Genomic DNA, 18,558 nt, shown 5'->3' on the forward strand with positions numbered 1-18,558 from the left:
CGCTTTGATGACAAGTATTTTCCTATGTCAGTAAGATCAGCGATGAAGACTGAATTTTTGGATCTGCAACAGGAGGATATGACTGTGGCTGAGTATGAACAGAAGTTCATTAATTTGTCATTATTTGCACCAGAGGAGGTCAATACGGAAGAAAAGAAGAGAGACCGCTTTGTGAAGGGGTTGATATGGCCGATTAAAGTGGTGATCATAGGTAGTCCTGCATATACTACTTATATCCAGGTGGTTAATGCCGCTTTACAGCACTGCCAGATGAGGAGTGATTACCGGAAGTCCAAGGGAGATAAGCGGACTAACCGAGACTACCAGACAGTGGAGAAAGGAAGCAGCAGTGGTACCAAGTCCAATGATAGGGGCAAATTTCAGGGACATCAACCTTGGAAGAAAAACAAAGGAAACCCAGATGTGCAGAGGGATGGAGTCCCTAATCAGGGTAGACAAGGTGGGGTACCTCAGACCGGACAGGAACAGTGGTCGGGAAGTCAACAGAGGAGGCAGGCAGGTCCTTTTACGGGACGTTGTTATCACTGTAGAGAGATTGGGCATCCGGCCAAGATGTGTCCCAAAGCTAAGCAGGGACAGTATGGGCAGCCAAGACCTAATCAGCCATTACCTCTACCGGCCCCACCAATGCCACGTGGGCAAGTTCAGAATTTTCTGGCACTTCCAGCACCACCATTTCCTCCGGGACAACCTCCACAGCAGTTGCATCATGGCAGAGTTTATAACTTCATGCCACATAATGCGTAGGCTCCTCAGGCTATTGAGGGTATGTTTTCTATACATGGTAGAACTGCTCGTATACTGTTTGACATTGGTGCATCACATTCTTTTGTGTCTAGATCTTTTGTTATCTTATCTGGTATGACGACTCAGTTATGTGACCAACCTCTTAATATTTATACACCATTGGGAGTTGGCGCAATTTTACGAGAGTGTAGCGGTGATATCCTTATAGATATGGGCCGGCTTCGATTTCTTGCAAATTCGTTAGTGTTAGATATGCATTCGTATGATGTTATACTTGGGATGGACTGGTTATCTCAGTACCATGCTGAGGTTAACTGTTACAAAAAGTCTATTGTATTTGCTATACCAGGACAGGAGATGTATCTTCTTGTTGTACCACAACCTGATAGAGGGCCTAGCACTTATTTATTCGTTCTTGAGGAGCACTCACAGGAAGCGACTGCGGTATCTCTTGACAGTATTCCGGTAGTACAGGAATTCCAGGATGTATTCCAGGAAATTCCAGGCTTGCCACCGAGTCGAGAGATAGACTTCGTCATTGATTTAGCTCCAGGCACTACGCCTATTGCTAAGGCGCCGTACAGAATGGCACCAGTGGAGATGCGAGAGTTGAAAGATCAAATTCAGCAGTTGCTCAGCCAGGGATTTATTTGCAGGAGTACTTCACCATGGGGAGCACCAGTACTGTTTGTAAAGAAGAAGGATGGATCTCTTCGTCTTTGTATTGATTACAGAGAACTGAACAAGGTCACTATTCGTAATAAGTACCCGTTGCCCAGAATTGATGACCTGTTTGATCAGTTGAAGGGAGCTACTTACTTCTCAAAGATCGATTTGAGGTCTGGTTATCATCAGCTACGAGTCAGAGAACAAGATGTTCCAAAGACAGCATTTCTCACAAGGTACGGATCTTATGAGTTTCGTGTTATGCCTTTCGGTTTAACGAACGCTCCAGCTGTCTTTATGGACTTGATGAATAGAGTATTCAGAGAGTACTTAGATCAGTTTGTCATTGTTTTCATTGATGATATTCTGGTTTACTCTAAGTCGGAGAAGGACCATGCCAGACATTTACGCACAGTGTTGCAGACACTTCGAGAACATCAGTTGTTTGCGAAGTTTGAGAAGTGTGAATTTTGGCAGAAAGAGGTCAAATTTCTGGGTCATGTAGTGTCAGAAGAAGGGTTAGCAGTAGATCCAGCCAAGGTTGCGGCCGTTATGGAGTGGGGACAGCCTACCTCACCGACAGAGATTCACAGTTTTCTGGGATTGGCGGGGTATTATCGCAGGTTCATCCAGGGATTTTCCAAAATTGCAGGTCCACTTACTCATCTGACTAAGAAGAATGTACCATTTGTATGGGATGATTCTTGTCAGACTGCTTTTGCAGAATTGAAGAATAAGTTAACTTCTGCACCTGTCTTAGCTACACCTCAGAGTGGAATCGAGTATTTAGTATTTACCGACGCTTCTCTGAAGGGTTTGGGTTGTGTGTTGATGCAAGAAGAGCGACCAGTTTCTTATGGGTCCAGGAAGCTTAAGCCTCATGAGCTTAATTACCCGACTCACGATCTAGAGCTCGCAGCAGTGGTTTTTGCCTTGCGTATTTGGAGGCATTATCTTTTGGGGGAGACTTTTCGATTGTTTAGCGATCATAAGAGTCTACAGTATTTGTTCACACAGAGGGAACTGAATATGAGACAGCGCAGATGGTTGGAGTTCGTGAAAGACTATCACTTCTCTATTCAGTATCATCCAGGGAAAGCGAATATTGTAGCAGACGCACTCAGCCGTCGACCCTATGTCAGCCTTTCAGCTTTGTTTGCAACGGAGTGGGATGCTTTGAAGACTGTTGATGAGTTAGCAGACGCTTTTATGGCATGTGTGGTAGTAACTCCTTCTATCATTCATCAGGTCATTCAAGCGCAACTCTCAGATCAACAGTGTATTGATCGGGTTTCGGAGTTAGCCTCCGGAGATGTTCCTTTTTATTCTGTAGGGACTGATGGAGGATTGAGGTACAAGGGACGTTTAATTGTGCCTTCAGCTGATAATTTGAGAAATGTTGTGATGAGAGAGACACACACTTCTCAGTTCTCTGTACATCCAGGGGGAGACAAGATGTATCAGGACATGAAACGCCAGTTTTGGTGGGCCAGCATGAAGAGAGATATAGCTATCTTTGTCTCTAAATGTAGCACCTGTCAGATGATTAAGATTGATCATCAGAGACCGCCAGGATCGTTACAGCCACTTCCTATACCAGAGTGGAAATGGGAGAGTATTTCCATGGACTTCATAGAGGGATTACCTACTTCACATCATAATCACAACTCTATTTGGGTCATTGTTGATAGATTGACCAAGTCCGCTCATTTTCTGCCTGTTCGTTCAAACTTTACGTCAGAACAGTATGCTAAGCTGTATATTGCAGAAATGATGAAACTTCATGGCGTACCATTGCCCATCGTATCAGATAGAGATCCGAAGTTTGTATCAGGATTTTAGAGGAGCTTTCAGCAGGCTTTGGGTACAGAACTTTATCTTAGCACTGCCTATCATCCTCAGACAGATGGACAGACTGAGCGAGTTAATCAGATTTTAGAAGACATGTTGCGGGCATGTGTTCTTGATTTTAAGGGCAATTGGGAGGAATATTTGCCGCTGTCAGAGTTTGCTTATAACAATAGTTATCAGAAAACTATTGGTATGGCACCATTTGAGGCTTTGTACGGTAGACCGTGTAGGTCTCCTGTTTGTTGGCTTGGAGTTGGTGAGAACAGCTTTTTGGGTCCTGAATTTATTAAGGACACGTCAGAAAAGATCGCTATCATTAGGGATCGGATGCGTACAGCTCAAAGCAGACAAAAAAGTTATGCTGACCGTTGAACTCGTGTTTTGGAGTTTGAGGTTGGTGATCAGGTTTTGCTTAAGGTTTCTCCCATGAAGGGAGTAATGCGGTTTGGGTCAAAGGGTAAGTTGTCGCCTCGTTTTGTGGGTCCTTTTATGATTACAGATCGGATTGGGGCAGTAGCTTATCGTCTGGCTCTACCAGATAATCTTCATAGGGTACATAATGTTTTTCATGTATCTATGCTGCGAAAATTTCTACGAGACGAAGATCGATATCAACACATTGATGTGGGTGAAATTGAGTTGCAACCCGATGCAACCTATTTGGAACAACCTTACTGTATTCTCGATCGTAGGAATCAGATACTGCGCACGAAGACTATTCCATTAGTACGTGTACAGTGGAGTCATCATAGTGCTACAGAGTCTACTTGGGAACGGGAAGATATTATCCGTGCCAAGTATCCAGAGCTTTTTAATACAGGTATGTAGTGAATTTCGGGGACGAAATTCCTTTATTAGGGGGGGAGAATGTAATACACCGTAATTTTAAAGAATTTATTTAAATTAATTTTGTGTTGGGTTAATTCTTTAATGTATGGAGTTATTCACCTTTTTATTATATATGCTAAATTATTTAATTAATTTTATTTATTTGTGCATGTAATATTGATTTTTTTTGTTCTATATATTATAATGATTAGTTTAGACATTTTATTGGTTATGTTTTAGATTAATTAATATTATTTAAATTAAAGTATTTAATTTGTATTATAATAATAATAATAATAATAATAATAATAATAATAGTATTAAATCAATGTAATGATGAAAAATTAAATCTTAGGATAGGATTTCATTCCCATAGGTGAACCTTAGGACATTTTGCTTGACTTGGCTTGCTTGGCTTAAATGTTATAGGTACGGATGTGAGAAATGGGTGAGAAGTTAATATAAATTAGATATTTGTATTATATATATTATATAAGTTTGTATATATATATTAGTTAGCCAACTTACCCTTAAGGCAACTCACTTAAGTTAGAAAGCTTAAAAATTACAGAGAGCTATTTTATAAGAGTGAAAGGAAAAGAGAGAGAGAAAGAAGCTTGGACCGGTGTAGGCGATTTTACCCGACTACGCGCAACCGGCGGAATTATTTTAAATCCATAAGGCAAGTTATTATCTACTTTTCCCCTTTGAATTAATAAATTAATTGTTTAGTTTATTTTTATGCATAGAGACCAGGTTAGGAGGTTAATAAATTATTAATTTTAGTTTATTAAATTAATGAAATTTTAATTATATAGGACGGTATATATTTATTTAATATCCTATGAAATTTATAATGGCTGAAAATAATTAAATAAGGCTTTAGGGATTTTTCTAGAATTTTCTAGATTTTTCCGGGGCTTTTCTGCAATTTCCGGCGAGCCTCCGGCGAGGTTTCCGGCCACCGGCAGTGAAGAAGATGACCGGAGTGATCCAGTGTGATGCGGCGCATTGTAGGTTAGTGCGCGCGTGCATCCTGGCCATTGGTAGAGTCTGATTGATCCGGTGCATCGCAGTCCATGTTACTGCAGTACACCCGGATCAAGAACCTTTGGATTAGGTAGATTCATCCAGTGTAGCGCGCCCATAGCAAGACCATGCAACCAACGAATCAGCAAGTGCTGCGTCATCAGGATGCATTAGTGCGCGCGTGGCAGCGCGTGCGCGCGCGTGGGAGGTTCTAGACGCGCGTGAAGGCGCGTGTAAGCGTGTGCGCGTGTGAGAAAAGTGGCGGCGCGTGTGGGAAGCTCTGGGAGGCGCGTGGGGGCGCGTGAGGGACCCCTACAGTTACTGGAAAAGTCCAGACTACCCCTAGGGACTGCTTTGTAAATTCCAGAACCTTAAACGTGGATTTTTAGGTACTGTGTTGGTATTTACGGGTTTAACGGGCCACGAAATTATTATTTTAATACCCGGTAATTATTCTTATGGCCGATTAATCTTTTCTAAGCATTTATTGGCTCGTTTACAGTACGGTTATTAATGTGATTTATTTAATGACATTGTTAAATATAAATAGTGTTAATATCTTATTAAATGGCATCAAACATTACTGTTAAATTAAATAATGCCATGGTTTTAGTCATATAAATTATCCATGATATCTTATGGGATGTTTATACTGCTAAATGATATATACACCATGATTATTATGCTGTGTGCATTTCAGGAAATAAATGGACTGTTTAATTATGTCACATTTATATTATATGGATGTGTTGTCATATAGAACCATATGAGCTGGCTAATAAGTTTGGACTCATTTATACCTTATGCATTCGTTGCGATAGACAGATGTGTGGCTGTCGGGGTATATGGTTTAATATTATTGGCATGTGTTGCCTAATTGACATGCTCAGTATATTTAGTAATATTATTGGCATGTATTGCCTAATTTATATGCTCAGTATATTCATCAGTACTTTGAGAGGTGTTATCACTGTGTAGTTCGTTATAGTCTGTGTTGTCAGTACCGTGCATCATGTATAATAGCTGATTTCCCGGGTAGGGAAAGGCGACACTTAACCACCTAGTGTGAGTCTAAGTGATCACCGTCTATTCTGGTTGAGGTCATGTTATACATTGGATAGTTCCCTTAGGATGTATACAGATATAGTATTCATCCGGATATAATGATAAATTTATTTGATTCTCTGAGTTGGGTCATAGTAGAGAGGACTTGCTCGTGGGGTTGACCCACCATTGTTGTTATTTCAGGATATGATCAGTACCCGTTCCAAGGTTGAGGTTAGCAGTGTGGGACCACCATCCGAACTCATTTACTCTTACGATCCAGTTTAGGGTAGAAGTTTTACGTATTACTTCAGTTTCAGTTTTTATTTACTTTTGACGTTGAACTCTCAGGTATATATTTAGGGATCCTTGACATAGGATTTCCAAGTTGTAATGGAGTACTGTATTTAAATAAAGGATGGATGGATGTTGTATTATTTAGTGTTCCTTTCCTGTCTAAATTCTTTTATTATCATCATTTTGTATTCCATGCTTGTATATTGCCAATTGTTTTTTGATATCCCTCGTTTTCGTGTATAAGCCTAATCAACTTATGCGTGGAAAATGTTGGGGGTGTCACAGTTATAATCTGAAGGAAGGGTTGGAGAACCCTATTCAAGTATCAAAACACAGAGAGATACAGAGTGAGGTTTTGAGAGAACAGAGCAAGTTTGTGAGCTTTTCGACTGAAGCTTCAAGGTCAGACCTAGGAGAAGGGAAGAACAGAAGTAATGGGAGGCTAAGCAGTATTTCAGTGTGGCCAGAACAGAGGAAAGCAGACCAACAATTACAGAGGCAAGTTCTGATCTTCCTTCTTCCCTCTGGCTTGTGTTCTGTGCACCTAGGTAGCCTCTAGGATTTAACAAATCATTAACTGGAACTTCATATTATTGTATGCTATATTAATGGTATGTTTGTGTGGAAATTAAAACTGATATAATTTTTGCATGACTGTTTCCAGTTCCGTTCTTTAAAGCATGATAGTTTTATTGTATTTGGTGTACTGTACTTGTTTTTGTTTACTGTAAACAAACTATGGGGATGTTAATGGGATGTTATAGGACTCCTAAGTTCAGGGGTAATGAAGGACAGAGGGGATGGATTAGAACTGATCCTACCAATTAGTTTCAGTATTGTAATTTAATCATCTTAGTTTAATGGCTTTGTTTAAATCTCTGCAATTGATTTCAAATATTGTAACAAACTAATGGGATGCTACTGGATGTTAATTAAACTCCCAAGATCAGATTTAAATACCAATTGAGTGTTAGGAATAGACCAGAGATGAAGAGAACGGATTGAAACAGAGCAGGAACGGATTGAAGCTTGCAGAGGGGGAAAGAGACGGCTTCACGGAGGAGAGAGACGTCTCCCACCAACCATAGAGCCGGCTCCAAGGATCCATGGAGCCGGCTCCATGCATAAAAAAAAGGCTCTAAGAGCCTGCTCCTTAGAAACTTTGAGCAGGCTCTTTTCTAAAATTCATTTTTGATTTATTTTTAAGGCGTAAAAACTTTACTGTTGGAGCACTTGGGTTCATGAACAGTTTTGAAACATTAATGGGGGTTTTCAATAATTATTCTAAGATGTAATTAAGGTCTTGAATGGCATAAAATACCCTCTTTATATTAATGGAATTAATAGTGTGCTATTCAACCCCTACGCGTCGGTTAACGGCTGGAAGGAAATTAATTGTCTAGTTTTAATGTGACAATTTAAGGTGTTATATAATGATTCTAAATTAAGTTTAAAAGCATAGTTAAGTCTTTTAAATTAATAGATTGGACTTAGGGCATAGTGCATGGCTCTGGCTAAACGATAAAACAGAATATAAGTATACAACTTAGTACCCTGTTGTTGGATGGAAGGAATTAAATTGCTTAAATTAATTTAGTAATTTATTGGACTATAATATGATTATAGAATTTATTCTAAATGCATGATAGAATCATCGGTATATTAGAGGTGATCTATGCATTCTCTGGATGTTAGTTGCTGAATTATTAATTGCTTCTTACAATTATATGGTTTAACGCTTGGATTTAAATTGCTGAAACATTTAAAAATCTTCTGCAATTAATTGGATATTGGTTTTGGATTTTAAATTGCTGTACTATCATTCATAGTCTGTAATTTACATGGTTTTTGTTTTAAGTTGTTGAAATACTAAATACTATTCTGCAACGATGTGGATGGTTGGTTTTGGACTATAAATTACGCGCTTATTATTTATGCCTTGTAATTTACCTGGATACGGAGGATTATATGCACGGGTATAGGACGGTGGTATAATAGGTATGGTTTAGCTTAAAATGCTAATTCCTGCCTTATGGATTTTAAATTGGTGAACAGTTTTACATGTTCTATCAGTTATATAGATTTTGTGGATTGTATGCACCGGTATGGGACGGTGGCATACTGGGGACAGACTGATTCAGAATACTCAGTCCTACCTATTTTGGGAAGAAGGGCACGAATTATAAAAACATAATTCTCCTTATATTTAAGTCTGTGCAGTTGAATAAACTGAACGACTTATTGGATTCCTTATATAAGTCTGTGCAGCTGAATAAGCTGAACGATTTATTGGAGTTCCTATGGATGGATTTGAATGGACTTTAAATATATATTTATGATACCATGAGATGAGCTTGAGTCTCAGACTCGTTGGTTAGGACGCGTATATGCAGTGGATGCGTAGTTAGCTATAGTAGGTTGAGCTATAATACTGAGATCAATGGTGATAACAGGTGAAATGGTGATATATATATATATATATATATATATACATAATTATATTAAATGGTAACATATATTATATGAATATATAATAATTTTTGAATATCATATACATATTTGTAAATTACAAAATTTACAAATTTAATCTCAATATAATTAACATGAAATATTAAAATTAAATTAAGGGTTGACATATTCAAAATTTTAAAAATAAAATTTATATTATGTAAATGCATAAAATTTAATTACATAATTTTCAATTAGCATAATTACATATTTTTCAAATAGCGTAATTGCATATTTTTATATTTCAACATTTAAAAAATGAATTCATATAGTATGTAAATTAATTTTTTTTTTCTTAAATAGTAAACTAAATATTCATATACAAGTCTAGTCAAATGGAAAAATATACAAAATATTATTAGTCCATTTACAAAAAAAAAAAAAAAAAAAAAAAAAAAAAAATTATTTTGGTCCATTCAAATTAGTTGGAAAGGGTAAATTTGTAATTTAAGCAGTTAAACTGTCATTTCTGAGTCAAATTGAGTACACCGCAGGCTTTGTTAGTATTAACGAGTTGTATTGTAGACACCACGGGCTAACAAGTTGTATCTAGATGTAATAAAGGCAAATTTTTAGAGACTGTCACTGTCATTCAACCTTTTTTTTCTTTTCCGTTTTTTTTTTTTTTTTTTTAAAGGAAGATACACCAAACTACAGCTTTGGTCCAAGGAAGGCATTTTGGTCTAAACTACAGCTTTGGTCCAAAGAAGGCATTTTGGTCCAAAGACATACTACGTATTGGGTAGGCCTTTATTTGATTTTTCCCATTATATTAATCTAACATTAGATTGAATTAATCTCATATTACATATTTAGTACTAAGAGTTTTGTGATTCAAATGAGACAATTAAATTTGGTTGCTATGTAAACTAATGAACTGAAACTATAAATTTTCATTAATCAATTTAAACTTATATAGAGTAAGTTTATTAATGAAACTACTTTACCTGTAAAGGGGACACGGCTTTATCACATAATTTCCTTATATAAATAATATACAAAAATTATAGATATATCAGATATACACACTAACAACAGTAACAATACGTAAAAACGTATAAATTATCTAAAATCCTATAATTCTCTTGAATTTATCTGATCGAATTTATTTCACCAATATCAGATCCAATTTAGATCTGTTCGCAGCCCTAAATCTTGAGGTAATGACCAATCGCTGTATATACAAATGTAGATGAATATATATATATATATATATGTATGTATGTATATATACAACCAACAGATAGAGTCGCTAAGACCAAGTAAGCTCACCAGCTAGTCAGCTTCTTTGATTCAACCCTCTGTGCATCGCCGCCGATCATCGCCGATCGCCGCCCTAGAACCGCCAGTTCAGGGGCAAGAGGGGTGCTGGGGGTGCGAAATTCGCCGCAGCCATGCCAGGCCCAGGTCCGCACATGCTCTATGCACTGGGCACGGGCCAAGCCCTGACGACCATGTCCAACGGCCGGTTCAGCCCTCAGCACTGCATCATCTACGCCCTCAATGCCTTCATGGGTCCGGACCTGGGCTCATTCTCCGAGTGGCTGACTTCGACCTTCGAGCTGGGTGATGATTTGGGGTCCCTTATTGAAGAGCTTATTCACCATCACTTGTACTACATCTTGATTCTTGGGTATCCTCTGTCCCTTTTTTACTGTTGGTTCTCTCGGGTTCTACTCCAAAAAGGGTTTCTTGATTCCTTTTCTGGGGTGAGTGTTTGAGCCACATGGATATGAGTATAGTATTGTTTGATTTGTTCCTGTATTGGTTTTGTTCATTCTTATCTGATTTCTTTGATTGGGCTTTTGAAATGATGAATTGGGTCTTTTGGGTTGTGTTATTTGAGCTAAATTTAGGAATATCTGGTTAGGATTTCATATTTGCTATTTGGAATGCGGTGTGGTCTGGTTAGGATCCCCTGAATTGGTTATTTGGACTATCTGAAAAACGAAATTTTTGTATTCCCTTGAATGGAGAAACAAGTGTTTTATATTTTGCTGTTCTTTATCTCGTGAAATTATAAAAAAAGTTTGGTAGGGGAGAAGCTGTTGATTTAAATTGGATGTAATAGATGGGGAGCCCTGTTTTGTTTCATAGGTCATTGTTTTGCTTAGGAATACATATGCATTTGAAGAACACAATTCCATTCCATTTGAACCTAGAACCTTGTGGACATTCCGTGGAAACTCAATTGTAAGATTTTTCCATTCCACAACATTTTGCTTCGGCAATGGAAATAGACTCGTTTGAAATGCAAGATAAACAAAAACATTAAGTGATACTACATGTTAATTCCACGGTATGTTTAACACACCTCCCTTAATAAAGAATCTTGAAGTTTATAGGCCATGTTATGCATTTTTTAACGTGTTCTCACTCGATGATTGAGTGCCTTGATTAATGATATACAATTGTGCCCACCGGTGACTGTTTTGCATCTAACTAGTCATTGACCGGGCATGATTAGATCATTTGGTTGCTCTGTAAGAATTCAGAGTATTAGATAATAAAATTTTTCATTATTGATGCTTTATTTGGTTAGTTCTCTACATGCATGCATTGGCATTGCTTGGGTCTTCCCCTAGGAGGATGAAGTTCATCCTCCCATTTGATGTGGTCTAATCAAATTAAAACACGTCCAAAAAACTTAAAGATGGGCATTACCTATTTTGTACGGGTTAAACCGTGTTTTTTTTCTTTCTTCTGAATCACAACTCCCATTTGTAAAACCCTAATTTTCGTTCTTCTCTTCCGTTAACCCGGCAATGTTTTGCATTTAGATTGTTCATATTCTTGAAGTAGGTGTATTCAAATTTTATATTTGCACGATCACTGCATCATCAATTATGTGAAAGACCTGATATTTTAGACCCCATTCAATGGAACATCCACCTAATTCATCAAACCTTTAACCAAAGAGATGCTGATTTGATTCTTCAAATCCCACTTAGGGAACAGGGTGGTGAAGACAAACTACTAACAAGGTCCTTTTCAGTTCGAACTTCGAAGTGCTTACAAATTAGCTATTGCTTTGACACCTCGAGAGTCTATTTCTTCTACAGCCCAAAGCGGTAATGGCTCAAGTCATTGTCCCAAATTTGTAAAAAAAAAAAAAAAAAATTCAAAGACACTCAATTGAGTTGTTTCATTTTGGAGTAGCATTTCGTTTTTGTTTTTGTTTTTCTCAGATGGAGAATTGCGTCGTGTGTTGAGAGAGAGGAAGAAAGTGAGAGGGGAAGAGAGAGAGAAAAGTGGACTCCTAAGAGAACAGAATCGTGATTCATGAAAAATAATATATATATGTATTTGACCCATAAAAAATGGATAATACCCATTTTTAAGCATTTAAAATTTTTTAGACATGTGTTTTAATTTCATTGGACCACATCAGTTGGAGGATGAACTTCATCCTCCTAGGGGAGGACCCAAGTATTGTCCGGCATTGTATGACACCCATTTTGTGCCATTTATTTGGCATTAATTCCTGAAAGCACACATGAGTGAAGGTATGAGATTACATCCTCTCTAAGACATCCTATTGTTTGGACATGTAGACTTGCTTGTGTAGTATCATTTTCCATGAAGAAAACTTAGTGGTTGGATTACTGTAAGGATTTGGTTTTGCCGGCACTTGAAATAGCATTTTCTTATTAGGTTCAATGAACCGTGGGAGGAAATTAATCTTTTAAAGATGGAACAGTTTAATAAAATATATATTTTGCTATTCCTCCAAAAGGATAATTAGAACAATTTTCTTGGGAATAAAAGTTTGAGGTATATTAATGACTCTAAAATCTGATCAGCTTTTTCATCAAGTCTGCTCTATTTTAGATATATTAATGACTCTTCTCGCTTTTGATTACCCATTAGTTTTGATTAGATTCTGAAGGTACCAATTAGTGTTTAGATTGATATGATGATGATAAGGGCTTGTGAGCTCTATCTTAGCCTCCACCTTTGGATCACTGAGAACCATTGTCCACCGTTAAACCAAAAAATCACTTCATTTGTCTATAGTTAGGAGCCCTGGGATTAATATCAACAATTTTAAGTACCCTCCTTTCTCTGCATCTGCACTTTGTTTCTTTGCACCTCCAAATCTTACATTATACATACATATATATCTATATATAATCACTTGATTCCCTTTATCCTTCATTCACCTATTGAGGCTAGGGAGAACTGGTTGTTCGTGTTCAAGTTTGTAATTGAGTCGGTGAAATCATATAATTGGTAAAATGAATCTCTGGAATTAAAGTCATGTGAAAGGTGTCCTGATGATCTTACAAGTAGACTTGTTTAGGAAACTCCATTGATGTTCTTCTGGATATGTTTATGTATATTGATTCTCTGTGGCTATGCCTGTCCCTCATGGCAGTGCCCTTAAGTGCTCTTTGCCCCTTCCCAAGATTATTTAAATTATGAAAAACTTCACTCTCTTGGGTTGGGTTGAGTGCAATAAAACTGAATATTTTCTCCAGAAAAAAAATTGATTCTTAAAACGACTCTCTCTCTCTCCCCTTATATATATATGTCTTCTAATTCTCTTGCACTAGATATGCATTAAATGGAATGGAAAGTCATCATAATATGAGGTAACCGCCCATTTCTTTGGTTCATCAAAGCATTGTAACAATTTTAGAGTTCGCTCATTCCTTATTAAATATATTAGGCCAACTCCTTTTAACTGACTAATGGAGCCTCTCCCCATGATGATTATGGCCTTAGGGTTATCGTTCTCATACAATGTAATAACACTTGTATGAAACTTTGATGAAAGTATGTTTTGTTGTCGGTAATATCTTGTTATTGCAATTCCTTTGTGTTACATTGAGTGAATATATTTTATATGGTATAATCCAAAGGTTTGTTTTGATTCATATTGTTTTTAGCATATTTTTAAAGGTATATCAGAAAGATTGATTATTGATAAATGTAGCACTCATTGATTGCTGGGTTTTATGATGCAGCTGCCCCTTACTAGGAGACAATGCTTCTTGTTGGTGTCGGCGGGTTCTTTAACACACTTTTTCTTAGATAACTTGTTTGAGGTAACATTTAGATCTTTGTATGCTGAAATTTTATTACTCATCCAAAATGGCATACCTAACTAGTATTTATTGACCTCAATAATTTTATTTGTTTTATGAATTTTTATATTGTGAAACTAAGAAAAACTAGAAGTGAGTTATTATTTGTTGGGGATGTTTCGAATTCTTATTGGGATAGGTTTTGAATTGTAGTGGTTTGAGAGTGCTTTATTAGACTTGCGCCCAAAGTAATTATACTTGAGCCCCAAGTAACTGTGTTCCTTGCCCAAAGACTTTGTATCACTTGTTCACCAAGCTAGGGTTGGGAACTCTCAATAAATAGAGAGGGAGTTGTGTGGAGAAGGCTGAGAAGAAAACAGAATCAAGGAGTGAGTGAAAAGAGAAGAGAGTAGGTGAGAGTAGAGAGATGCAGTAATTGGGTGGGCATTCTCTACAATTGAATATTCTCTTCTTGATTCATTATGGTGAAATTTCTTCTCTCCGTGGATGTAGGCCAGGTGGGGCTGAACCACGTTAATATGGTGTTATTATGTGTGCTTGTTCATGTCTTGCTTCCGCTGTGCCAAAATGAAGGGGTATAATTCCCAGCATTATTATATTTTATTTCACTAAAACTATGTAGGTATCTAAGGGTTAGGATTCTCGAGTTATTTGCACTTGGAGAATCCATAAGAAAAATGAAGAATGAGTTGCTTCAAGACAAATTAATTCCAATAGAATGGTTGTATTCAGCTTTTAAACAGTAACTTTTGTTGACCAAGTTGTTCAAAAGAAGTGCCCAATAAATGGAGAGAGTTTTGTGCTGCCTATAACATAAGAAAAAGAGAAATATACAGGTGTAGTCATAATCTTGGCATACAATGTATCAGGAAAATGCAACTTCCTGAGATAGTGGCTGAGTGCATAGGTTAGACCTCAATGGACTTCAGAAAGTTATTTTGGCTCATACAACGCATAATCATGGGATGCTTACATATTACAAATATAACAGGTGATTGATTGGGACTTTTGGAGAGGAAAAGATTTTTTATTGACAGCAAAATCACATTATCACCCAACTTTACTATTAAAAAAAAAAAAAAACATTATACAACCTTGGGTATCACAGTTTTTTTGTAAAAGAGTATAAAAAAGATCTATTGAAATGAGAAAAAAATATGCAGGGGTACTGCAATTTGTATGAATGTGATTACATGATCATATGTAAGCTACCATCCATAATTGATTTGATGAACTTCTTAGGAAGATGCTGAGAAAAAGGTTGTAAAATATGTTGTTGTTTGTTAAAATCTTAATTGCAGTTTGAGGAAACAATAGTCGTGGTGAACACTGATGTAGATCATGGTGAAATGCATTAGTATAATAAGGTTTCAAGATACACTGGATTGATGCATATTATTTGGAATGTTATTATATAAAATCCTGAGCGTATATAATTAGTGGATAAATGGCCAATAGAGAACTAAGGGGGTCTGGGGGTGGGGTTCATTCTGTTGTTTCAGTCATCCATGAGGAAAAAAGGATTGAAGTGTGGCTTGGCTACAGAATTAGTCATGTTGAGAGGTGCTTTTGACATGTGGCGTTGATTTGTGATGCTGATAAATTTGAAGGTAAGGAATACCCATTAGAAATGCAATGATAATGAAATGGGATTGTATTATTGTAGGCAGTCCACAATTGCGAATCAATGTGAAAGAATGTTGACCATAGTGTTTTCATATTGTGGACGGTGAAGTTATATATATTTACACTTACCAAAAAAAAGTTAAACTTGTATATATATATATATATTCTAAAGAACTTCATTAATATTATATTTTATTCTAAAGAACTTTATTTTATATGTACAACTACTCTTATTGTATTTTGTCATTACAATTATATTTTTATATTATAAAAGTGTCCATTGCATACTTAACTTGTGATGGCCATGTGTGTAATATTAATTCTCCAAAAAAATAACAATAATAATAAATAAATAAAGGATTGACATTTTAGGCTGTGTTCATTTATTTTCTTGATTGTCGGACATGCTTCCTCTTAAGAGGTTTTGTGCTACACAAGGCTTGTATTGGGAAGTCTTTGGGATGTGTCAATGAAGTTTCCAAACTAATATAATTTAGTTTTAGTTTATAGACACGTCAGCAGTGTTGGTGAAGTGTTGGTCTCCAAACAAACATGACATCTTTGTAGAATTCTCTGTGCTTCATGAGTGATTTCTTTCGTCAAAGCAGGCAAACAAGTTTCTTTCTTGCACAACTAACCTGTTTTTCACAATTGTGATTAATGATGTAAAATTTAGGAGCACTTACCTTGACAACGAATGATTTCACAGAGCTTTTCATGATGAAATTTAGTTAGGGAGTCATTAGGAACATATTGCTTCAAATACGCGAACCTCAATTCTAGACAAATGAGAAAATCTGAGCATCAGCCGAGACTATTAACCAAAATTTATTATATATATATATATTGTACACAATTCTTTATTCAAACACAATAGAAGTATAATATAAATTCAATTATAAGAGGAGGCCGTTGCTTGGTGAGTTGGTTCAATGGTAAAAAGTTCAAAATGTAAAGTTTGTAGTCACGGTTTGAAGTGTGAGTACCCAATCTTTGCCAAATGCTACCGAAACTTAGGTCTCCCTCCTATCATCGCCATTGCATCCTGTGTAGGCGGGATATACACTTGATAATCTACTTAATAATTTTGACAATGAAACACATTACTTTCCTACTGAATACAATACAGTAAATATTATTAATATGAATATGATATCTAACATTATACATAATATAGGAAATATACAAAAATCCTACCAAAAATATTATTTATGTGTATATGTATATATCAAATTAATTTTTGGCGTGGTGCAAGTAATAATTGATGTCTAACTGTATAAGGGTGCTCTCTAGCACTAGCAATGGACAGCAGTGTGTCATTTAGAAAGGCAAGGGTTGGCGACTCTTACCTTATTTTCCTTCTTTTATGGAATGCGGTTTGAGATTTGTCATCAAAAACCTTGCAAACAATAGCAGAGATGAATCAAGAAGTTGACGGGATCTGATATTATTGTCGAAATTTTCTCAATATGCCAAAACTATCAATGTTCCAAAAATGTGACAAATTGCTGAAATGATGTCACAGGGTAATATCTATGTCGAGCTCCATTAATTTCCAAATTAATGACCAATAAATTGTCTATATTCAGGAAAGTTGTTCCTTGTTAAAAAATTGCCACAAGAAGTAAAAGGCACTGACCACAACCTTTCTGTAAAAAACCCAAGTCATAAATTTTTTTGTTTTTTGGCTTCTTGATGTAATTTTCTTTGTCACTTGTTTCAAATTGGTGGACCATATATAATGTTCTAAATGTGCAGGAAAATGGTCAGTCTTCAATGTATACTTGGATATTGAGTACCGGTTGGTGGGACGGCCCTGCGCCTATTAACCCAGATGCAGTTGTTGTAGTTGGCATCCTGTGCGCTTGCTTGATTGGTGGTTTTGTTTACATAAACAGGTTTTTTCCGGAAGTTGCAAGCAAATTTTCATCTACTTCTATTTCAGGGGTAAGCGTAGTCCTTGACATATTTTGGTTTCCTTTTCATCTGTTTGCAGGGTGAATTCCTCGAAGTCCATTAGGAAAAAATCAAATGAGAGTATGAAACTTTTTTTGATCATTGCAAGCCTGTACTGTCTATGGTGCGCTAGCCAGATATACTTGGTAGATCCCCGTCGACCAGCAATTGGTGAAGAGGCTGATCTTGGAGTTCTTGTGTTTCTAGGCATTTATTTTTTTCTCCCTCACTGCTTGTGTATGATGTCCATGAACCCAAAAGATATTCCCGACATACCAGAGCATATCCCACTTCAACACCACCATTACAATGACTCGTGACACCTCAATAGCACAAGTTTGGTCTTCAAACTGCAGTAGATTCAGATATTGCTGTGAGCAGACATGTTTAATGAAGCATCAGTCCCAAGTAATATCCCGGCCTTGCGATTCACTGGGTATGGTCTCTAAATATCATTTTATTTTACACCAATCTCATCCATCTACAGATGGAGCTAGCAAATTGTGCCTGTAAGCTGTCTTAGCGCTTGCTGCTTTTAATATGGACGGATTGAAAATTTTACACGGTTTATATAGTTATGAAATCCCGTGGTCAAGAATAAGGACCTTGTTTTCCCCAGTTCTGTTACTTCTGTAAATACAAATGGAAATACAAGAAGGTGCATAAAACTCGGAAGGACGATTTGATTACTAAACTACTTGACCATTGAAGAACTTGTTTCTGTAGACTGTACTTGTATGCGTCTCCTAAGCTAATTGCAGGTTTGCATGTTATTTTTTGGAGGTTCGGATATGAATACCATGAGGCCTGAACTAGTTTTGAGGCTAAATGGAGCTTTAAATTCATCAATATCTCACAATCCTGTGCCTGTTTTAGTTTGTGTTTTTTTTATTTTATTATTACAGAGCATAAATTGAAAATACAACAATGTGGT

At 36.7% G+C, this 18,558-nt stretch overlaps 1 protein-coding gene across 1 annotated transcript; it reads left to right on the forward strand.

The window, feature by feature from the left end:
• Positions 1-10,057: 10,057 nt before the first annotated feature.
• Positions 10,058-18,465, forward strand: LOC132283413 (uncharacterized). Its single transcript, XM_059785356.1, has 4 exons — positions 10,058-10,700; positions 13,962-14,042; positions 17,427-17,566; positions 17,665-18,465. Exons 1-4 carry the CDS (start codon positions 10,386-10,388, stop codon positions 17,942-17,944), a joined length of 816 nt encoding a protein of 271 aa, XP_059641339.1. The 5' UTR covers positions 10,058-10,385; the 3' UTR covers positions 17,945-18,465.
• Positions 18,466-18,558: the final 93 nt, after the last annotated feature.

The sequence above is a fragment of the Cornus florida genome, unplaced genomic scaffold, assembly GCF_030987335.1.
Source record: "Cornus florida cultivar Cherokee Brave unplaced genomic scaffold, ASM3098733v1 CherokeeBrave_3.0.0_Hap2_Chr11, whole genome shotgun sequence".
Classification (NCBI taxonomy): domain Eukaryota; kingdom Viridiplantae; phylum Streptophyta; class Magnoliopsida; order Cornales; family Cornaceae; genus Cornus; species Cornus florida.

What these genes read in the sequence shown, in the direction of transcription:
- LOC132283413 (XM_059785356.1), top strand. Translation starts at nt 10,386, where the DNA reads ATGCCAGGCCCAGGTCCGCACATGCTCTATGCACTGGGCACGGGCCAA. An exon ending in TCTTAGATAACTTGTTTGAG is followed by an intron (nt 14,043 to 17,426) that starts GTAACATTTAGA and finishes CTAAATGTGCAG; the next exon opens with GAAAATGGTCAGTCTTCAAT. An exon ending in GGTTTTGTTTACATAAACAG is followed by an intron (nt 17,567 to 17,664) that starts GTTTTTTCCGGA and finishes ATCTGTTTGCAG; the next exon opens with GGTGAATTCCTCGAAGTCCA.